At 37.2% G+C, this 23,589-nt stretch overlaps 2 protein-coding genes across 2 annotated transcripts; one reads left to right on the top strand and one right to left on the bottom strand.

Annotated features, from left to right (window-relative positions):
* Window positions 1-178: 178 nt before the first annotated feature.
* Window positions 179-16,937, top strand: asap2b (ArfGAP with SH3 domain, ankyrin repeat and PH domain 2b). Its single transcript, XM_042747360.1, has 28 exons — window positions 179-611; window positions 5,178-5,250; window positions 6,394-6,539; window positions 6,734-6,808; window positions 7,494-7,543; window positions 8,024-8,153; window positions 8,413-8,498; window positions 8,589-8,664; window positions 8,776-8,862; window positions 8,956-9,059; window positions 9,145-9,214; window positions 9,717-9,804; window positions 9,936-9,984; window positions 10,102-10,268; window positions 10,719-10,852; window positions 10,933-11,024; window positions 11,184-11,373; window positions 11,567-11,652; window positions 11,768-11,883; window positions 12,103-12,170; window positions 12,329-12,436; window positions 12,816-13,062; window positions 14,791-14,883; window positions 15,373-15,631; window positions 15,773-15,852; window positions 15,974-16,041; window positions 16,242-16,361; window positions 16,444-16,937. Exons 1-28 carry the CDS (start codon window positions 486-488, stop codon window positions 16,516-16,518), a joined length of 3,063 nt encoding a protein of 1,020 aa, XP_042603294.1. The 5' UTR covers window positions 179-485; the 3' UTR covers window positions 16,519-16,937.
* Window positions 16,917-22,905, bottom strand: LOC109108212 (transcription factor E2F1-like). Its single transcript, XM_042747364.1, is given in 9 exon segments — window positions 16,917-17,670; window positions 18,742-18,916; window positions 19,925-20,039; window positions 20,125-20,265; window positions 20,385-20,586; window positions 20,693-20,754; window positions 20,841-20,980; window positions 22,465-22,675; window positions 22,677-22,905. Coding segments are annotated over 9 exon segments (1,185 nt in total). The 5' UTR covers window positions 22,778-22,905; the 3' UTR covers window positions 16,917-17,632.
* Window positions 22,906-23,589: the final 684 nt, after the last annotated feature.

The raw sequence follows: 23,589 nt of genomic DNA on the forward strand, positions 1-23,589 counted from the left end.
ATGTGTCCTAAGTTAAAAGCGTATTGTTTGTCTAACATTATTTCAGCTTTTCAGGTTTTCGGCGTTAGGTTACGTCCCTAAACTCTGATTGGACAGCCAGATCAGGAGTTCTCTCTGATTGGCGGATTGGATATGATTGACGGGCGATTTGATTCCGCCGACAAATCACTCACATGTACAGTGAAATTCTACTGTACAGGTACGAATGGGTGGAATCCAGAAGTGTTGATCCGCTCAGTTGCGCGTGTGATGGAGCTGTTTAACTCTCCTGTTCAAAGACGAATTAACTTCGCATTGCCACTTTTTCTTTTTGATCTGTTTGGACTCCATACTGAACTTTTTAAACTAAGTAACGTTACTTTAAGGAATGACTGACACGAACTGAGTTTGAAACGGGTTTTGTGGCGGACTTTTATTAAAGTACAACATTTAACACATTTTATGTTTCTCGTCTTGGTTTTGGTCTTGAGTTAAAGGGAATAATCATGCCTGATCAACTGACAGTACCGGAGTTTATGGACATTACCAATGAGGACTATAAAGCACCTACAACATCGGTGTTCTGCACGCGCATGGCTCACTGTAGGAATACAGTTGGCGCTTTGGAAGAGGTAAAACACCTTTACAATGTCAATTATACGGATGTACAGTATAACACAATTTACAGACTAGCGCGAAGTGCGCAATTATGTCTGTAACTGTATAATTGTATTACAGAATGTGTGTTAACTTCATAACATTGCTTCAGTAAATACTATAAATTAGTCTATTTTATCTATTTTATTAGTCTGTCTATCTAAAATGACTTCCTTCTTGTAGCACCAAAGCTCAATGTGTCCCGTGTTCGAAGTGGACCTCGCCCATGTTTCTCACGGGTTCATGTAACTTCTTATCGCTGTTATATTGACGCTACTCTTAACTTGCTTGTAATTTTAGTCATTTATAAGTCTCAAAGTCACAAAATGAACCTGATGTTACATACATTTACCATTAGCAGTAATTTGTTATTAATAAATGCATGCAGCAGATTTTATGGACTGATTTACAGGCCTGTGCCTGTCTAAGGTAACAGAGCTGTTACTAACAAATACAGATTGGCTATTACAGAAATAAGACAAACATTAAAAGATGGTGGAAGATTTTATAATGCTACAATAATAAACATTTAAAACTATTCACAAGACCCCAATTAATAGAAAGTATCATAAAAGTGTAATGGCATTGGTGACATACTGTGGATGTGCTTGTGCTGTATTTTACTTTTATTTTACAGCGGTACTGTCATAATATACTGTAAAAATCAGAAAAGTCAAAAACACAAGTTTTATTAATTAAAATGATATTTTTGCTTGTGTATGTTAGTTCAGTAAGCATTTTAAGTTAAGATGATTATTAACTTTACATACAGTAATTGTGATGTAGAACTTTGTCTAACTTGTGAATCAGTTTGTTGAGCAAACTAAGAAGGTACTTACACACCAACACATACTGAAAGGGAAGAAACGTAACAGTAGAGAACACTAATTGAAACTTAACTAAACATTTAGAACAAAATAAAATGGAAATGTTATAAATCGAAAAGTTATATGGCGCTAAAACTTATATTAATTATGGATAAGAAATATTTGTTATCATAAGTCCCCATGCTTTGACCAAAAACTTTAATTCAAGTTCATCTTTAGAGATCAAACTGCGCATGCTCAGCAGCCTGTAAGCGAGACCTTCCTCTCCTAACTTGACATTGTAAGTTATTTCTGTTTAAGTTGCTCAAGCTAAATGGCTCAAATATGGACTTAAATAACATTATAATGTAGTGTCAACGTTATCATCATTTGATGGTTCAGTCTATTTTTAAAATTGAGTTTGTCTGACAAAATTATTTTATTTCAGAATACAAGGGTTGACCCAAGCATGATACTGTTAAACTGGATTTCAGTTGCATGTTGATGGGCATTAGTCCACATGATGGGTAGTGTAAATAAAAAAATAAAATAAAAACTCTAGAAACCTTTTTGCATATTTTCTAGGAAAAGTTAGTAACTAGAAACGTACACTGTAAAAATATTGTGTCAGATAACCTAATAATGTTTTGTGCAGTAACATCTATGTAACTGGTTTATACCAATTTTAATGTAATTTTAATAGATCAGATAGAAAGGTTCTTAACAAAAAATGGTGTAATCTGATAGGAATAGCTATAAAATAGGAACAACTATAAATGTTCTATAGTTCTTCTAAAGGGTTGCGTTAGTTTTAAAAATGCAGTGACTTCTTCAATGGATATATAAAAGTGCTTTGTTTGTGCAAACAGTTTGAACTCTGTCACCCTGTTTCACCATCAGAATAGCAGATCTAGTTGAACTTTACTCATGTCTAAGAATGATCCTGTATTCTGTGCTGTTAATCAAAAGAAGCTCCGCAGCTCTTCCTCTTTTACCTCTGTTACACTTTGACTCTGTGCTTAAACTAAAAATGTTGACTTCTGATATAGAGGAAAAATATAAGTCATTTCTGAATGATGACAAAGAAGCATCCTAAACACTTCATAGGATTGGTTTGGTTAGATTAAAATGAACACTGTTGTGACTGCACTGTTAGTGAGGTCCATTTTAGTAAGTGTGAATACTGCCAACCGAACCTTGGAGCGGGCCAAACAATCAGCCAAACGAACCAAAAACAGGATGTGATGTCAGAAGGTGTGACAAAATATCTGGTTCTTCTCGTCATAGAAGCTGTGATGCCCAGTATGGTTCAGTCCCGGCGTCAGAACCAGCAGATCTGAGATATTTTGTAAGCTCTTTCTGATTTATAATCTGGTAAAATACCACTATATGTACACACATGCAATGAGCACATTTATCCCAGCATCCAGCATTGTTTTAGATATTCAGTAAGTTTGCAAAATATACATCATCGAAGGTTCAATGTTAAAAATAACAGTGAATGCTTAGCGAACAGGACTAAATCTATCATTTACTTTTTTGGTCCTGACCAAAAGAACCAAGAGAACTGAACTGTAAGTGTAAACACACCCAGAGTATATCAAGGACAAGGTGATTTTTGGAAAGCAGGCATGAGTAAAATCCACTGCCTCAGGTTTTTAGAGTAACTGGCATTTTCGTGTGACTGGGAAACACTCTTTATGGGTTGCCCTTTGGCACTACCCCATTAGCATTTACCCTAATGGAGGAAGTAGCTGAGGTAAACAACAGATATTCATGGTTTATGTAAAGACTGGAGCTGGATCTTGTGCATGGTTCTTTATGCATAAGTTTGCTTATCTATAAAGTGATGTCAGATAATGTGGTTGATTTTGTTAAACCTCTTATAAATTTGGATATGCTCTTTCTGTAGCATGAGGGCTGCACACACCCACAGATGGTGTACTCTTTGCTGTCGTTTCCGGTTCTTCCATCCCTGTGCGTGGTGTCCTGCTGAGACTTGCCTTTGATGGAAACCCCAGTGCAGTTAATATCTCTCATCTCTTTCTCGCCCTTTCTGTTCTCTCTTTCTTTTCCTTCATCTTTCTCATTCCTTAAGGCTAAGGCGGGACGGCTGTCCCACTTCTTGTCCCAGCTTGTCCCACCTAATCTCCTTCTCGCACACACACGTCTGCTCACTGTTTTTCCACAGCTTTTTTTATGGGTCTGCGGCCCTGTTCGGTCACTCTCTGTTATTTATTTATTTATTATTTTTGTGAACCAGTGAGCTCAGACGGTACAGTTCTTTCATACAAGGCCAATTTCTAAAAAGTATATCATTTGAACAGCCTAATGATGTAAATATGGGTGTAAAGTACTTGAAATAGTGTACTTTTAAATACTGGATCTTTTTTTTATTTTATTTTTTTTGCAGGTCATCTTAACAGTCTTTCCTATTTCTGCCCGTTGTACTGAACTTACAAGTGGATGAAATTAAAGTCCTGAATAAACTTGTACAGCCAATGATTATTTCATTATAAAAATGATAGATTTAATTATAAAAACATCTTTAATTTTAACTCTTTGAAACTAACTACAGTGATTCTTCATTGTAAAAAAGGCATCTCCACACTGAGAAAAATGTGGTTAAACATTTTCAAAAGAACAACATTTATTTGAAATAGAAATCTTTTGTGACATTATCATTTTTACCTTTGTCATTTTTGGTCCATTTAGTGCATCCTTACCAAATAAAAATATGAATTTCTTAGAAAAAGAAAAAAAAAAACTGATCCCAAACCTTTGAATGGCAGTGAATGTTTCATCATAACACTCTTGATACTCAATGTCAGACAGACTGTGACAGCTGGAAATGTATGAGTGCTGTCAGCTGGCAGGCACCAGACTTATCCCTCATCAGATGAATTTGTCTCGGTCTCGTACCAGACATGACTCCTGCATAAACATAGATTTAAGGGCACAAGTCTACTTCACTCGCCTCTTTTTGTGCAAAATTCCCAGAGCATGATTCAGCGTGAGTGATTGGTGGCTAAATTACAGGCTGGATGTAAATTCAGTCGTGTGTGAGAGGGAAGTATAAACACAATGCTGTACAAAACTTGGTTACAAATGCTTTTTACATTTGTTATTATAGTTTGACCTGCTTTATGCACAAAAAGATATTGGTTGTGTTTATTAAGCAATCCTGTAGCTTAAACAGTAGAGCATTGCACTTGCAATGCCAAGGTCATTGGTTTGATTCCTAGAGAACTGATAAATGTGCATCTAGAATGCAATGTAAGTCACTTTGGATAAAAACGTCTGCAAAATGCATAAATGTACAGTAAAAGCATTACACTCTCAGAAAAGAAATATGAAAGCTGTCACTGAGGTGGTATCCTTTCAAAGGGTACTAATATATACACTTTAGGTACTAATATGTATCTTCAAGGTACCAATATGCACCTTTAAGGGGTAAATAAGGTAAGGTAAATAACCTCCACCCCAGTGACAACTTTTGTACCTTTTTTCTGAGAGTGTAGAATATGCAGCATTTTTAACCATTGTAAAGCATTTTAAGGCAGTTAAGTAGAGATGCAGGTCTTATTGCTGCAGTTTGTTCCTCTTTGTGTAAATAAACTAATTTTTCACTTTGTTATCTTACTTTTTTATCATCCTGTGTATTCCTGTGTATTCAGAACTGATCTGTTCAGCATAAAACATCCCTCTAAGAAAATGATTTGTGTTGTTTTGCAGGCATTGGATCTGGACCGCAGTGTGCTGCACAAAATAAAAAAGTCAGTCAAGGCCATAAACAGCTCTGGTCTGAGTGAGTATTACAAATACTTAACACCTTGATCAATAACCAACAGGTTTGTGCTAATTTTGCACTTTTATTGTGTAATTGGTTTTGAAAGTAATGTTTTTTTTTGACTGTATAAATAATAGTATAATTGTTCTGTTAAGCCTATTTACTCAAACAGTGCCAAATGATATATAACAAAAGCCTGGGCAAAGATTTTGGTTTCATATACATTGTGATTCAAGTCGTTACTCTAGCCAGCAGGTTTTGTGCTCTACCTCACACATTCCTCTCATTCCTACCAGAATCACCGATACTTGTTCCAGCAAGAACCTGCTTATTTCTCTCTCTCTCTTTAGAGCTAGATTGTCACATCTGTAGTTGTTCTTTAAATCTGTTGCTGGTGAACGATTATCATAGTCGTTGAATAATCTTACCTGTTCTGTGCACATACTGTAATACTGTACTGGAAAGTTTTTCAGAGTTTACTGCAGCGATGTTATTGTTGAAGTCTGCAAATTAATCTAGAGAAAAAGTGTGTGTCTTCATAATTTGTATTCAAAATTGGAAAATTTTCTTCCCTTCTGGAATGGCTTTTGAGTAGAACATTATTAAATAAAATAAAGATAAATAGAAAAAAAAAACTAATAAAAATGACCAAAGCCCATAAAAAAATTACTAAAAACTAAAAATAAATTATTATTAGTTTTTTAATATTTCTTCAAAATATGAATAAACACTAAAATATTATATAAATAATACGAAAATATTATTGGTCTACACAAATATTGACATCAGAATAAGTACGCTGTGAAGTTCTGAAAACTAGTTGAATAAATAATAATAAATTCATTTTTAAAATGATTAAAATGATTTGTTCCTTCTTACTAATTTCCAGCAGGTAGCAGACTTTGTTAGCACGTTGTTTCCTCTTTATAGTAATCCAGATCTTAAACAGCCTTTTGACCTTTTGCTGTACTGCACACCACTGGGAAGTGTGGTTACAAAGCTCTTTTCTAGAGCACTTTACTCATAAACTAGGAAGAATGTTTTTTGCAAGCGGTAGGAATAGAAAAGGCCCACATGACAGGAGTTTGCAGGTTTTTGTATATAATAATAACAATAATGTGGAGTGTAAATGACTGACAGACTGTTTCGGTGTGTTTTCAGCTCACGTAGAGAATGAGGAGCAGTACATCCAGGCACTGGAGAGGTTTACGGATAACACTGTGTACAAAGATGACCCTGAGATGTCCGATTACTTCCTCAGATTTGCTAGTTTCACTAAGGAGCTCACTGGTCTCTTTAAGAACTTGGTGAGCCAGTCTCTGACATCCAGTATTAGTATTAGATCTTTCTGCTATGAATATTTCAGGCCTGTATTTGTCTTGCCTGTGGCTCGCAAGCAGCTGACTGCACTCTTCAGGAAATACTGCCTGAGTAGAGCGTTTTCACAACTTGACTTCACACTTTGTTTTGAAACTTCTAATATCTTGTTTTGTGCCCACAGCTGCAGAACATGAATAATATCATCACTTTTCCACTAGACAGTCTGCTAAAGGGAGACCTTAAAGGAGTCAAAGGGGTATGCAGTGATATTTGTATAAAATATGTGGTAGCACTTTTGTTAATGCACCAATTCCTAATACTAAACAACTTCATACTAGAACCTATAATACCAACACAATACCTAAACATAACAACTAATAAAAAACACTTTATAAGGCAAAACCATATTTTAGATCCATTAATCCTACAACATACCTAAACAACTACCTTACTAACTATTAATAAGCAGCAAATTAAATTAATAAATTAATAAATTAAAGTTTATTGTGGCAAAAGTCATATTTAATAGTTAGTTAATAGTGAGAATTGGTCCCTAAACTAAAGTGTGACCAAATATGTACCTTTCAAACATTTGGGGTCAATAAAAAATGCAGTAAAATAGTCATGTTTTGAAATGTTATTGCAATTTAAAATACCTTTTTAATTTTAGTATATTTTAAAATGTAATCTATTCTTGAGATGGCAAAGCTCAATTTTCAATTACTTCAGTCTTCAGTGTCACACGATCCTTCAAAAATCATTCTAATATGCTGATGTGAAAAAAAAAAATCAATGTTAATTTTTTTTTTCCCATTATTTATTTATTTAAAAATATAAGGAATTCTCACAAATACAATGATTATGGTGGTTTGTGTTTTTTTAAATATATATTTGACCTTAAGTCGCTTCATATGTTCACTGTGCTTTTATTTGTTCATCAGGATCTGAAAAAGACTTTTGATAAAGCATGGAAGGATTACGAAACCAAACTGTAAGCACCTATTAAGCTCTTTATAATAATCTCAGAATATATATAAAAAGTAATAGTTACAGATTGATCAGTGAACATTAAACTGTTTACACTCATGAAGCCCCTAGTGATTGCATATCTTTGAGATATTCCTGTTCCTTACAGCATGATGCACAAAAGGAAACAAATTCTGAGCAAAGTTTTAATAACTGTAGATTAGTTTATTTGACTCTAGCATACAGGGGAAGGGGAGGTTGCACTACATAGTAGGAGGTTGAGTTATTTCAGATGATTAAAAGTGAACTATCTCTTTAATTCCTGGGCCTGTAGCATAGATGAAGAGTTTATCATAGTGTGGGGCCACACCTTAAGTAAACAACAGCACCGGCAAATAGTGTGTTTATGCATTATGAGGCATCGATGAAAGCCTAATGTTTGTGAATGGTTAAGTACATACTCAGTAATTTTCTTTTCATGTCAATGCTCTAAACTTATTTACAGGGGCAAGATTGAGAAAGAAAAACGGGAACATGCCAAACAGCACGGTCTGATCAGAACAGAGATCAGCGGAGGAGAGATTGCAGAAGAAATGGAGAAAGAGCGACGCGTCTTTCAGCTTCAGATGTGTGAAGTAAGTAATGTTGTTCACATACAGTACAACCAGCATCAGAAAGGGTATCTCTTCATTTTTTGAAGTGTGCAATGGTGATGGACCTAGTACACTTCTTGTCTTAGTAATATAAGATACACACACACATGTATTTTCACTATGAGAAGAGAATATTTTACATTTTGATCATGACTCTTTTGAAACTTAGTTAACGAATAGTTAATGGAAATACAAACCAAAAGAAAGCAACTGAAATGATTGTTTCATACTTTTTTCCTAGTATCTCATTAAGGTGAATGAAATTAAAGTCAAGAAGGGAGTTGACCTGCTCCAAAACCTCATCAAATACTTTCATGCCCAGTGCAAGTATGTTGGTTTATAATACTCTCCTAGTAACAATACATTTCATTTTTTAAATGAGACTTTTAAAAGAATTGGTTTCTTGTTTCTACACAGTTTCTTCCAGGATGGGTTAAAAGTTGTGGACAAACTGAAACCTTTCATGGAAAAACTCGCCACAGACTTAACTGCAGTATGTTTTTTGATATCGCTGTCTGCTCTTTTGAAGATATATTCTTTATTTAGACAGAGCAGTTCATTTCTTATATTCTGATGTTTGCTGTTGCTTGTGTGTGAATTGCAGAACAAGCAGACACAAGATGCAGAAAGAAAACAGCTAATGCAGCTGAGAGATATTCTCAAATCTGCCCTACAGTCAGAGTGTAAGGAGGTGAGTCCAAAAATATTTGGAGACCATGATTGATTGGACGATTGCTTAATTTAGTGGTAAGTCTTGTTGTTTTGTTTGTTTGTGTGTTGAAAGGACCTCCAGTCAAAGCAGAATGCAGGCTATAGTCTTCACCAGCTGCAGGGCAATAAAGCTCACGGCACTGAGCGCTCTGGAATGCTCCTCAAACGCAGCGAAGGGTGAGTTTGTCTGGCACTTCAATGATATTGTCCAGTGCATCCTTTTTAAAAGTTTGCGTGATGAATGCTTCTCTCCATCTTACAGACTGAGGAAGGTTTGGCAGAAAAGGAAGTGCACTCTGAAAAATGGATTATTGACTATTTCTCATGGAACGGTAGGGGAATAAAACAAGCACTATGTGTGTAACTCCTTTCAGAATTATGTTTTTGTTTTGCAAGGTTGGCTCCACTATTTTTACAGAGTTTGAGGGCTAATCTCAAAATACCATTTAGAGGCACTTTCATAAGGATTTTAGAATATAATATAGTTTGTTCATGTATTAATAAAAAGTATATATCTTTTTATTATTAAAATTGTAGAATTGTAATTAATAAAATTACTGTATGTAAAATAAACTCTGAGAGTCTATATAATAGAATTATAATTGTTACATGCATAATTTTTTCATATATATAAAAATATGTTTATTAAATTAATTAATGACTTTTTTTAAATAACACATCATTCTTTATATTAATGTATGTTGTAGAATAAATTAGAATCTACAGTATATAGCCCATTTCAGTGGGTATTGCTGTTAATGTGTAATAAATCCCCTAAATGTACCTATTTTTTCTGCTCTTTCTTTCTTGCTCTTTCTCTCTTTTTTCTTGCAGGCCAATGCACCGCCAGCAAACCTGAACCTCTTAACCTGCCAAGTGAAGTGTAACCCAGATGAGAAAAAATGCTTTGATCTTATATCACGTAATAAACTTTTAACAACAAGCACAGTCCAGTACTCTCATAAATTCAGAGCCAGTATTCTCAGAGTCTGTCATGGTTCAAATGGTTGGTTGGTCATTTTTAATTGCTTACTGTTCTCTTCCATCTTCTAGATGACAGAACGTATCACTTCCAGGCAGAGGACGAAGCAGAGTGCCAAATGTGAGTGTGTGTGTGTGTGCTCACACAAATTTTACATGATTTTACCATGTGAGAATGTAATTATTACGTCCATCATTTCTGTCTTTTCGTCTCTTCATGTGTATCTGTCGATTTCAGATGGGTGTCTGTGCTCCAGAATAGTAAAGAGGAGGCACTGAACAACGCCTTTAAGGATGATCAGAATGAGGGAGAGAACAACATCGTGCGGGAGCTGACCATGGCTATTGTGGGAGAGGTGAAGAAGATGAGTGGCAATGACGTGTGCTGTGACTGTGGAGCTTCCAGTAAGCAATATAGGCTTGATGTAATGTGACCTAGTGGTTAAGCATCTGGGCTGGGGACTGAAATGTTGCAAGTTTGAATCCTACAAGGTTTGATCCCTGAGTTGTAAATGCAATTGGAATGGAATAAGATGTAAATAATGGCTGAATCAAATTAATTACTGAATCGTTTTTGTTGTTGTTTTCTGTGTTATTTGCTCAAACTCAACAGACATATTAGGAGAGTGTGATTCTTGCCTCAGCTCACTCTACTTTTTTTTTTTTTATTGAAATCTACACCCTGTGCTTCCTGTTTTGCATCTGGCCTTTCCACTTCTCTTTGTACATTGTATGAAACTTAGTCATTCCAGCAGAACTTGTTTTATTGTTTAGATGAAAGTTGTTCTTAAACAAAATAACCCTGTATGAAATTCAAATGAAACATCAGTGGCTCTTCACTTGTTCTTACTGCAGATCCAACATGGCTCTCCACAAACCTGGGTGTGTTGATTTGCATCGAATGCTCTGGAATCCATCGGGAAATGGGAGTCCACTACTCCAGAATACAATCTCTGACACTGGATGTCTTGGGCACATCTGAACTCTTGGTAAAGTCTTGTAACAAATTGGTCATTTTTGAGAAGAAATTGCAAACATACAGATTGTGATGATTTTAAATGGGTTGCAGCTTGCTGACAGTGTGGGCAATGCAGGATTCAATGAAATCATGGAAGCAAACCTGTCAGCAGAGATCCCCAAACCCAACCCTTCTAGTGACATGTGAGAGATCAGTTTCACTGACATCTTTTAACTTTTTTAAATTCATTTTTTTTATACATTATACATGTCTCACATTAAGATCTGCTCTTTTGCTTTCAGTTTTTTTTTAGTTTTCACATTATAAATTTCATTACGTTTTCTCTCGCAATTGTTCTTCAGGCAGGTCCGAAAAGACTTCATTACAGCCAAATACACAGAGAAGCGCTTCGCTCAGAAGAAGTATGCAGATAACGCGGCCCGGCTGCATGCACTGTGTGATGCGGTAAAGTCCCGGGACATCTTCTCTCTGATCCAGGTGTATGCTGAAGGAGTGGACCTGATGGAGACCATTCAACAAACTAACCAACATGTGAGTCGTAGGTTGGAGTCATTGTGTGTTTTCTTTTTCTAACACCACCGGTGTAGTCCGATTCTTGAACAAATGACTCTTATGGGTTGGTTCATTTTAGTAAATCAAATACATATAGTGTGATTTGCATCAGTATCTTTTTTTAATAAATGTTTTTAATAATGTAATATATATATTTGCTTTTCACTGACAGGAACCTGGTGAGACAGCGCTACATCTTGCAGTACGAATGGTGGACCGGAACTCTCTCCATATTGTGGACTTCATTGTACAGAACAGGTACTCCACTGATGTTCAGTATTTTAGCTAAAATAAGATTTTATTCATATTTTATATGCATATTATTCAGACATTTTACATGTCCATATGTGTGTGTATGTGTTTGTGTATGCAGTGGTAATTTAGACAAGCAGACTGCCAAAGGAAGCACAGCGCTGCACTACTGCTGCTTGACTGACAATAGTGAATGTATGAAGCTGCTACTGCGGGGGAAAGCATCTGTCACCATTAGTAAGAGTTCATATAATTTTCTCTAAACTCAGGAATTCAAACTAAACACACACATGCACACACACACACAACTAATAATGAGACATTCTGCTTAATAAATCAAGCAAAATTGCAAGTCATTTATTATTAGTATTTTATATAAACTACTGTTTTTTTTTTTTTTTTGGTCATGTCTGAAATAAGAAGACAAAGAAACTTTTTTTCTTGTTTTTCTTGCAGCTAATGATGCAGGAGAGTCTCCTCTGGATCTGGCAAAGCGTCTCAGACACACAAAATGCGAGGAGCTGGTGGGTACATTTGTTATGTTTAATGCCAGCAAAAATCCTGAAGTGCTGATTTTTGCTCTTCTTTGCTTTTCTTGAGAGCAAGTTCTTTGTCTTTTCATGAGATTGTGTTCACACTAATTCCCCATCCAATATGTTTGCCTGTGCTGTGTGCTTGACAGCTGACTCAGGCACAAACAGGGAAGTTCAACGTCCATGTGCATGTGGAGTATGACTGGCGTCTGCATAACGATGACCTGGACGAGAGTGAAGATGAGATGGAAGACAAGGTTAACATACTTTTTATACAAAAGAAGCCATTTAATTCAGTTATACTCTCTTTAAGATTTTTTTTCACAATAAATTAATACTTTTATTAAGCAAGGATGCATTAAATTGACCAGAAGTAACAGTGAAGACATTTATAATGTTACCAAAGATTCAAATAAATGTTTTTCTTCATTAGCTTAGTTAACGCTGAGAGAACATAAGTGGTTTTGTAAACAATCATGCATGTACTTTATGCAAACCTCATTCACTCTTCACTACATAGTGAATGTCACATAGTTTATTACATAAAGATCAAAATGTATTTGGACAAAGAGAATATTGAGCACTAAATATTGATACCTTTTGGCTCATCCTTATGTTGTTGATTTTGTGTTTCAGCCTATTCCCAACAGGCGTGAGGAGCGTCCAGTTAGCTGTATTATTCCAGGGACTGGCCCCATGAAGCCCGACATGAGCGCCCTGGCACGGGACGTGGCTAATGTGGTCAATAACAAGCAGAGGGCTTTTATTCCTAGCATGATCTGCAATGAGACTTACGGCACCATGCTTGATGTTAATCCACCACCTTTGGGTTTACCAGGGATGCCGGGTTTTCCTCCTCTACCGCTTCGTACCTTGGGAAGGGGTGAGTAGCATTCAGGCATGGTGAGTTGAGAACCTTCTGGTAGAAAATTCAGAAAGCTTTCATTCTGAAATAGATTGCTTACAAATGTACACTGCTCAAAAAAATTAAAGGAACACTTTGAAAACACATCAGATCTCAATGGGGAAAAATATCATGCAGGATATCTATACTGATATGGACCGGGTAATTTGTTAGGAATGAAAAGATGCCACATTGTTTAATGGAAATTAAAATTATCAACCTACAGAGGGCTGAATTCAAAGACACTCAAAATTAAAGTGAAAAAAAGATGCAGCAGGCTAGTCCATTAAGCTGAAATTTCACTGCAGGAACATAGAATGGTACTCAGTAGTTTGTATGGCCCCCACGTGCTTGTATGCATGCCTGACAATGTCAGGGCACGCTCCTAATGAGACGAAGGATGGTGTCCTGGGGTATTCCCTCCCAGATCTGGACCAGGGCATCACTGAGCTCCTGGACAGTCTAAGTTTGCAACCTGGCGATGTCAGATGGACCGAAACATAATGTCCCAGAGGTGTTCTATTGGATTTAGGTCAGGCGAGCGTGGGGGACATTCAATGGTATAAATTCTTCATCCTCCTGGAACTGACTGCATACTCTCGCGTCATGAGGCCGGACATTGTCGTGCACCAGGAGGAACAAGGACCCAATGCACCAGCGTAGGGTCTGACAGCGGGTCCAAGGATTCCATCCCGATACCTAATGGCAGTAAGTGTGCCATTGTCTAGCCTGTTGAGGTCTCTGTGTTCCTCCATGGATATGCCTTCCCAGACCATCACTGACCCACCACCAAACCGGTCATGCTGAACAGTGTTACAGGCAGCATAACATTCTCCACCGCTTTACCAGACCCTTTTACATCTGTCACACGTGCTCAGGGTGAACCTGCTCTCATCTGTGAAAAGCACAGAGCTCCAGAGGCGGACCTGCCAATTCTGGTGTTCAATGGCAAATGCCAATCAAGCTACACGGTGCCAGGCAGTGAGCACAGAGCCCACTAGAGGATGTCAGGCCCTCAGGCCACCCTCATGAAGTCTGTTTCTGATTGTTTTCTCAAAGGCATTCACACCAGTGGCCTGCTGGAGGTCATTTTGTAGGGCTCTGGCAGTGCTCATCCTGTTCCTTCTTGCACACAAAGGAGCAGATACAGGTCCTGCTGATGGGTTAAGGACCTTCTACTGCCCTGTCTAGCTCTCCTAGAGTAACTGCCTGTCTCCTGGAATCTCCTACATGCTCTTGAGACTGTGCTGGGAGACACAGCAAACCTTCTGGCAATGGCACATATTGATGCGCCATCCTGGAGGAGTTGGACTGCCTGTGCAACCTTTTTGGGTTCAGGTATCGCCTCATGCTACCAGTAGTGACACTGACCCTAGCCAAATGCAAAACTAGTGAAAAACAATCAGAAAAGATGAGTAGGGAAACAAAATGTCAGTGGTCTCCACCTGTAAAACCATTCCTGTTTTTTTTTTTTTAATGGTTGCCCATCTAGTGCACCTGTTGTTAATTTTATTAACACCAAAGCAGCTGAAATGAATTAACAACCCCCTCTGCTACATAACTGACCAGATCAATATCCCAGAAGTTTAATTTACTTGATGCTATACTCTGATTAAAAAGTGTTCCTTTAATTTTTTTGAGCAGTGTACATTCAGTAAAGTCATAAACGTACATATTAAACACAATTATGTGTGTTTGTGATGTCAGGGTGGAGTCCTCCAGCGGAGATGGTCGGGAGGCAGAGATCTTGCTCAGACCCTTCAAACCCTCAGAGTCCAGACAAAAACATCTCAGTGTATGGTGAGTCTTACACCCATTTCTATACAGACTATTATTTCTATATTACATAGTCAACAAAACTCTGCACCAAGGCTTCATTTATTTGATCACTAAAAGTTTACTATCACTGTAAAAAAAAAGTTGTGCTACTTATTATTTTTGTGGAAACCATGATCCATTTTCCATTCTTTTATGAACAGAAAGTTCAAAATAACAACATTTATTTAAAATAGAAATCATTTGTAGCATTACAAATATCTGTACTGTCGCTTTGGATCAATTCAATTCATTCTTGCTGAATAAAAGTGTGTTTCTTTAAATAATTTTTTTTTTAAACTTTTGAACAGCAGTTTTGTTGAACATTGTTGTTCCATAATGCTCTGCTAGCTCTAACACCTGGTCAACCAATTTAAACTACTATGGAACAGCTATAAACCAAGCACCATGTTCCAAAAACCAAGCTGGTTTTTCTTGTAGGCATATGCATAACAGGTCTTGTCTCTCCTATAGTGCTCCCCCCTGCTCCACCACCTCCTCCTGCGGCCAAGAGACCACTGCCTCCAGATCCAAAGGCAGCTCTTCCCCAAGTGCCTCCGGTTCCATCTGCACCCTCTGCTCCCCCAGTAATACCACCCGCTCCAGCTAGACCAGCGCCCATAGTGCCACCAGCTCCAGTGTTGCCCACGTCATTTTCATATAAACCCCCACCTCCTCCTGTACCACCACAGCCTAAAGCCCCTGCACCCAAACCAGTAAAAACCCCCACTAGGTAAGATGTGACCTCCCCGCTGCATTACAAATAACAGATTATCAGATGCTGTGTTTTTTATAGGGATTTCAAGTGTTGGTTTTGTAGCATTGTTAGCATTGGCTACATTATATCAGCTGCAGTGTTCTGTGTATTTCTCAGGGATCCTGTTGGTCCTTTTAGTAAAGATGCTAATGTAAATAAAGCTCCACCCACTGTCCCCCGACCAAGTGACAAAACAGGTGAATTTAATGATGCTTACATACACAATGAATACAGCTCTAAATCCAATAAATTGATATATTTTAGGCTGAAATAAGCTTAAATGGTTATTTTTATTAAAACTTTTTTCGCCCCTTCCAGATTCTGGGCCATCATCTGCCTCCGCACCAGCTCCTGTCCCTACTCCCAAACCCAGAATGGCCCCACCTGTAAGTGACAGGCCATTAAAATATTTTTTTCCCTCTCAAAAGTAAACTACCATTCAAAAGTTTGGTGTAGGTGTGATTAGGTATGATGGTTTTTGAAAGCCTCTGTTAACTTTATCAGAACAACGAGTAATGAAAATGTGTGTTTTTAAACTGTAATTGTGATGTCAGTGGCAAATCTAAAACATTTCTACTTGTTTCAGAAACAGAGACCTAAGAGAGTAAAGGCCCTGTATAACTGTCAGGCTGATAAGCCAGATGAACTCACCTTCTCTGAAGGAGAGGTGATAATAGTGGATGGAGAGGAGGACAAGGAGTGGTGGGTGAGTACGCAGTCATACTTTTAACACAGTACATGTGCACATCAGGTGACTAAATCATGTGTGATCCCGATGACTCCTGCAGGTGGGCCACATTGACGGGGAGCCAAACAGGAAGGGCGTTTTTCTGGTCTCATTTGTTCACTTCATCACTGACTGATGTCATACATTGTTGTCTTACGAAGATCACAGGAAACCTGAGACCGCTGATTATTTAACTAGTCGCCTTCCATATGCCTGGATGGTGGTGTACGGGACATTCACAAACATAAGACCTCAGGAAACGGCTCACTTTATCAATTATTCCGATTCCAAGTGCAATTACCTCTAACTTTAATGCAGAAATGATGTATGAACTGTGATGAGTGCTATGCTTTATATGGGGACCATTTGTTTTTATAAACTGTAATATTGTTGGATCCTTACTTTTATCTTTATAGAGCTTTTTTATCTATATCAGTTGCAGAGCAACTCTTATTTTGCAAGTGCAATTAAGTGACATGTAGCTTGCATACAAGTATGTTCTGCGAGTTCTGTTACCGAACAAGCCATTAAACCTTTTACTCTGTACATTTAAAAGACTGGTTTTATTTTCAGCACTAGAGATATATTTTTACAAAAATAACTGACAGAATATCAAAGTAGTGGCTCAACAGTTCACAGTATTGTTATACATTTTAATAGTTACACTACAGTTGAAAAGTTTGGGATAAGATTTTTTTTATATATTTATGTAAGAAATCTCTTATGCTTGACTGCACACAGCAATAGTGTCAAATATTATTACTGTTTAAAATTACTATTCTAATATATTTTAAAATGTAATTTATTCCTGTGACTGCGTTACTCCAGTCTTCAGTGTCACATGATCCTTCAGAAATCATTCTAATATCCTCAAACTTTTGAACTGTAGCATACATTTACAAAGCACTCCCCCATAAAAAAGGACATCTTGCCATATTGAAACAGGGTCCAAGGTCTATCTTCGAACACCACAGATTTTATTAATTTACAGCATAGTCAGATGGTCCAAGAAATAAAAATAATGACCCTTTTCAAAAGACAACCTTCAAGTTTCCTCATAATGGTTATAGAAAAAATACTTTAAACTGTTCAAAATACTCATCCATATATTTACAAATCAAAAATCTCCATGTGACGTCTTTAACCCAGCAGAGTGAATATATGCACAGTGGTCTCTGCAAAAAGGCCAACAAAGTCTGTTTAGATGGGCTAGTTTGTCTCAAAGAAGCAAAGGCTCTCCTTTTAGGTCCTTAAGCGCTCTGTACAGCTGCTATAGTATTTGAAACATCTGCAAAAACAAACGGGAAAAAACATGTTCAGTCAATCATTCTGCAGCCCTATCCAATGCAATATCAACTGCTTCAACTGAACATTTATCATGTTTATAGAGGTCCACAGGTGCAGGATCTTCATCCACTGGAGTGGAAGCCTTTCTCCTCTGCAGTGGTGCATGATCAGAGTAGTTGTTCCACTGGAATAAGGTGGGTACAGCCCCTTTCTTCAGCAAGCGGCACCCTTTAGGAGTCGACGGCTTCACATCTTCTCTCTTGAAATGACGACTGCAGACTCTCAAATGGGAAGTGATGATTAAATACTTGCGTCATATCCACTTTTTGCGTCTTTCTTCGTCCGTGGGGAAAGAGTGAAAGCTCAGCACAGAGTTGAACTTTGAGGAAGCCGAACACAATGGGACACAACAATTTTCAGCTGCACTACTGTCTTCCCGCCGTTGAAATTTAAACTTTCTGGATGCCTTTACTACAATGAGATATTGGGTATATTTGTAACAGTTCTTAGTTCTATACTTCAAAAATGAATCATTGTTGAATCGTAGATACGTCCATTGCATAATGCGGGTTTCTGAATAACTATCCACAAGCACTGAGATTTGTTTGTTTACTGGATATTTTTGTTCTTTAACAGCTAATACCATTTAAATGTTTGGGATCAGTATTTTTTTTTTTTTTTTTTTTTGAAAGTATCTTTTTCTTGCCAAGGTTGCATTTATTTTAAAATATTAAATATATATTCCTGTGATAGCAAAGATGTATTTTCAGCAGCCATTACTCCAAGTTATCAGTGTGACATGATCCTTCAGAAATCACTAAAATGTAACATTTCAGGATTCATTGGTGAATTGAAAAGTCAGGAAAACAGCTTTTATTTGAAATAAAAATCTTGTCTAACATTATGAATATATTTACTATCACTTTCGAGCAATTTACTGTCTTCCTGCTGAATAAAAATATTAATTTCTTAAAAAAAAAAAAAAAAAAAAAAAAAAAAAAAAAAAACTTACTGACCCCAAACTTTTGAATGATATTGGTCAAAATGCATCCAAGTGTGGAATACGCCTAACCTGATATTAATGGTTGTGTGTGTATCCGGCTTTCCTCTAGTGTTAGAAAGCAGGCTGGTTTGACAAGCTTCGATTCTGTGTTAGCTGGATCCACAGCTTCACTTGGGCCCTCGGTCTCACAGGTGAGTATGTGGATGGGCCCCCGGCAGCCTTTCAAGTGGATCTGGATAGATTCCTAGAACAGGATGTAAATATTAGTTCATATTACACATATTCCTTCCAGCTATCAGATGAGTGTCCTTTAATCATTATTCAGGGGTGGGCAAGATAACCAAAATGAAACACCAATGTCCTTTCCCAGTTGTCCCTTTACTTCAAAATCCACCAAAATATTTGTTTAGAAAGGTTTTTTGCATAAAAACTGTGCTTGATCTGTGGATATTTTTCTCCCAAAGTAATTGATAGGGGACTTGTATTAATGGTTTGAAGTTAAAAACACCTTAAAGATAGATTTGTTTATTACAAACACACAGCTTTTAGTTCAGAGGATATGAATTGATGGACTGGAGTCATGTGGATTACTTGTGGTTTATTGTGATATTGTTTTTATCAGCTGTTGGTATTTCACTGCAGAGAATCCATTAGTGAGAATGTGATTTCATGCTAAATTTCTCCAGATCTGTTCTGATGAAGAAACAAGCTCATCTTACTTCTTGAATGGCTTGAGAGTCAGTTTTTATTTTTGGAAGAACTACTTTATTGTGACTTTATTGGCGATCACAACAGCAGGTGATATAGTACAGGCTTCTAATATAAGCTTCGGTCACCTTAAAACCTCACATGGATCCAATATATATTGTCAAACCGCCCAGCCCTAATTGAAATTAGTGCTGTCAAACGATTAATCACGATTAATTGCATCCAAAATAAAAAGTTTTTGTTTGTACTGTGTATATTTATTACGTATATATATATACATACACACACACGCACATATGTATTTTAAAAATATTTACACACACATATATATATATAATTTATATGATATATTCCTCTTAAATGTATATGTACATGTGTATGTATTTATATATACATAATAAATATATACAGTACACACATATATTATGTAAACAAAAAATGTTTTTTTTGAATGGGATTAATCGTTTGACAGCACTAATTTAAATAATACATTTTAAAATGACACCTAAGACTCAAAGTCTTTCAGCGTGTCTCTCACGCTTACCTCAGTGGGAGTGGGCACCTCTAGCTTGGACTCTTCAGGGGCCCTGATGGCTATTATAGTCTGGTCCTTGAAAACACCAATCTGACAGATGTCCTCATATGTCACATAAGCTGAGGTACAACAGCAGTTAAGACCAAAACACCTGAAACGACTTCTACAACATTTGTTAGAAATACTATCACAGAAATATGAGAGGATATTCAGCATTGTCTTTGAGGTCGGTCAGGGCGAAGAGCTGTTGGGCGCAGTCTTTGATGAGCCAGTCAAGGGCCTCCTCCGTCGACTTCAGATGAAGTAGGTCAGCTTTGGTCTTTCCCAAGCTGCTGTTTGCTGATGGATTCCTTGAACATGTATAGAAAAATCCCTGTGTAAATCAAACCTCTAGACTCACTTCCAACTAATGTATTTCATACCAAATCTTCTTGTGGAACTGTGGAAGTAGCATTCAGTTTAAACTTACATCCACTGGATCTTGTTTTTGGACGTCTTTTTGATTAGCTGGATGCCGTCAAGCACATTAGTGATGTCATACACCCGTCTCTTTCGTGTGCCCAGTTTTCGAGTAACCTCATTGAGGTCAAGGACTCCATTCGGTGCCGAGTGAAGTAGCTGCATGAAGCGTTTGGTCAGTCGTCCAAGAGCAACGTCAGAGCGATTCGGAACTGGAATGAAAATTTAGAGCTTTTTTAACCTTCGGTCAAAGTACATTCAAATTCAGTGCAGCATCAGAAAGTGAATGAATTCAAAACTTTTGAGAACATCCCATACCTTGACTGGTGGATGCCCCTGTTGCTTGATTCATATTGATAATGTTGGGATAGCTAGTTAAACTAAAAGAAAGGACATTGTATAATGAATGGGAAAATAATCAATATTGTTTCATTACTTTCGTAGCAGTTATTTAATGTAGTGTTACCTTCCAGTGAGATACTGTCCTTGTACTTGACTATTCATGTTATGTGAACCATCATCTGCAAGACTGTGGTCTTCATCATCATCTTCCTCAAAATCCTCAAACTCCATATCATAAAGATCATCTTCTGCAGCAACCCCACCCTTTCCAAGACAAAATTAAGGTTAATAAAACTTGATACTGCATAGCGTTATCCAACGTATTTAATAGAAAATCACCCCAGCTATTTGAGCACATGTATTTTATGTGAATCCAAAAATGAATGTGACCATGGATCACAAACCTGTCAGAAGTAGCACATGTATATTTGTAGCAATAGCCAAAAATATATTAGATGGGTCAAATTATCGATTTTTATTTTATGGCAAAAATCATTAGGATATTAAGTAAAGAATAAGTTCCATGAAGATATTTTGTAAATTTCGTACTGTAAATCTATCAAAACTTAATTTCTGATTAGTAATATGCATTGCTAAGAACCTAATTTGGACAACTTTAAAGCCGATTTTTTCAATATTTTGATTTTATTGCACCCTCAGATTCCAGATTTTCAAATTGTTGTATCTCAGCAAAATATAATTTCAATGGAAAGCTTATTTATTAAGCTTTCATATGTATAAATCACTATAACTGGTTTTGTGGTCCAGGGTCACAAATGCAAATGTATTTATTTATTTACTTTTACCCCTTAATATAATAACACTTTCAAATATACAAAATAATGTGAATAGATTTGTTTTTATTCAGAAAGATTTTCACACTGTTCCCAAATATGATCATATGCTATGTGTATTATAATCATGATTTATATAAGGCAGAGCATCTTAATAATACATTAGTAATAAACCACTTCATTATTATACGGCCAAAATACAGTAGTTGTATCTGTATTATGTAGCTTTGATCAATGCATCATGTAAAAAATACTGAATGACATTCTGATGATTTTATTATCTCGGGTGTGCATTATTTTTCTAATAATTCAACGGCCCGTCGTCAATTATTCCTTACATAAACGAAACAGCGCTCTTTGCTTGGAGACGCAGCGGTTCAGCTGTGATTTGTTTGGGATTATTTTAGTTGACGAAATGGAGCAAATCAGACAACAGTGTTCCTAATATGTAAGTCACTTAATATTAACTTATGTATAAAATCAAAAATGTATAAAACTGTTGTATAAATTCAGTTTCCCATTTGCAAACTCCCTTTATAATCATGAAAACCTGTCACTCGCCTAAGTTCATCGCGATCTCACAAACTTCGCTTTAACGTTTTAATTAATGAAGCTCTCTACACTGCACACTGAATCTATTATTTACATCGTCTCTACACTTACATTATAATGAATGACAAAAACTGCAGTCAGCTTTCACGATCTTCATTGGCTGCAGTCTGCAGGTAACGTTATTATGGCCAATCACAAAAGACGCAGCTAACCATAGACAAATATATCGCGCTAGGTTTAGGTGCAGAACTGGGGTGGCTTTCGTAGTCTTTTGAATTGATAAAATATAGAAATAATTTCCAAATAAAGCTCTCTCTCTCTCTATATCTAGCTCTCTCTTATATATATATATATATATATATATATAGTTGGTTGTCAGAATATGCATTGCACCCTTCTAACCTCCTCCACTGGGTCCGAGTGCTCTTCCAGCTCATCACACGAGCTCCAGCCGGAGACCGGTCCCTCTAATGGGGGCATAATAGGGATGGCGTCCGCGCTGATGCCGTTCGGCGTAATGTGATGGCTCAGGAAATGATCCTCGCATATCTGATGTTGATCTGTGATTTCGCGCTCAGTCTCCCGTAAAGCGGCCAGCCACACTTTCACTGTCGTCTTTGGGGAAACTGAAAAACCTCTTGGGCGGACGGCTCGTTTGCTCTCCCGGTCTGAGATCACTGTGGTTTATGCATCCTTGGACCACACACTTCACCATCGTCGCTACACGTTGCCAGTTTATTTCGCTACATTCAATCACATCAACGTGCAAGTGCAATGTTTACACGCAACACGAAAGGAGACGCAAAACAAACGTCACGTGATCCCGTCTGACCAATCAAATGATTAGATTTTCTGCTTCATGTTTTCTCTAGTTGATAAGCCCAACTAGTGACATCTAGTGCAATGGAGAAGTACTACCACACTGCATCCTTTTTAATGTCTGCATTGTCTTTTTTTGTTTTTGTTTTTTTGTTTACGTAGATATATTAATATTTGATATAGGCTTTTATATTTTAGAACGCCAGGAAATTGGCACCCTTACTAACGTCTGCCTTTCAGCCAATCAGATCGACCGAACGCCAAGTTGCGTAATTAATATTCATGAGTCAAGCCTTCACTGTAGTAGGATTTGTAAATGCGCTTGGCGGACTGTGGGGTGCTGTACTGCCGTTTTTTACCAGCAGTGGACAGCAGCAAGCAGCAACAGTCTCTCCAGAGGTGGATGTGGATGTGTGTGGGATTGAATCAGGGCGAACTGGGCTTCCACTGTCATAGAGAACAGCACAGAACTAATACAATAGCGAAACATGGCTACTGAGACGATATCAGCCTGCACCGGATCCAACTTACTACAGCCAATAAGCGAGATAACCAACCTTCCGTTAGATCAGGTACATTTCTGTTATTTGTATTTTGTGAAGTGAGTACCGTTAACGTACAGGAGGCACAAAAACCCTCATCACAGCTTTCATTGGCATCCAGGTCCTTCTACAAATCCTTTACAGGCTGTGCACGAAAACATTTGGT

Source organism: Cyprinus carpio, chromosome B20 (assembly GCF_018340385.1).
Source record: "Cyprinus carpio isolate SPL01 chromosome B20, ASM1834038v1, whole genome shotgun sequence".
NCBI classification, from domain to species: Eukaryota; Metazoa; Chordata; class Actinopteri; order Cypriniformes; family Cyprinidae; genus Cyprinus; species Cyprinus carpio.

What these genes read in the sequence shown, in the direction of transcription:
- asap2b (XM_042747360.1), top strand. Translation starts at nt 486, where the DNA reads ATGCCTGATCAACTGACAGTACCGGAGTTTATGGACATTACCAATGAG. An exon ending in CTGGTCTCTTTAAGAACTTG is followed by an intron (nt 6,540 to 6,733) that starts GTGAGCCAGTCT and finishes TTGTGCCCACAG; the next exon opens with CTGCAGAACATGAATAATAT. An exon ending in CTGTGACTGTGGAGCTTCCA is followed by an intron (nt 10,269 to 10,718) that starts GTAAGCAATATA and finishes TTCTTACTGCAG; the next exon opens with ATCCAACATGGCTCTCCACA.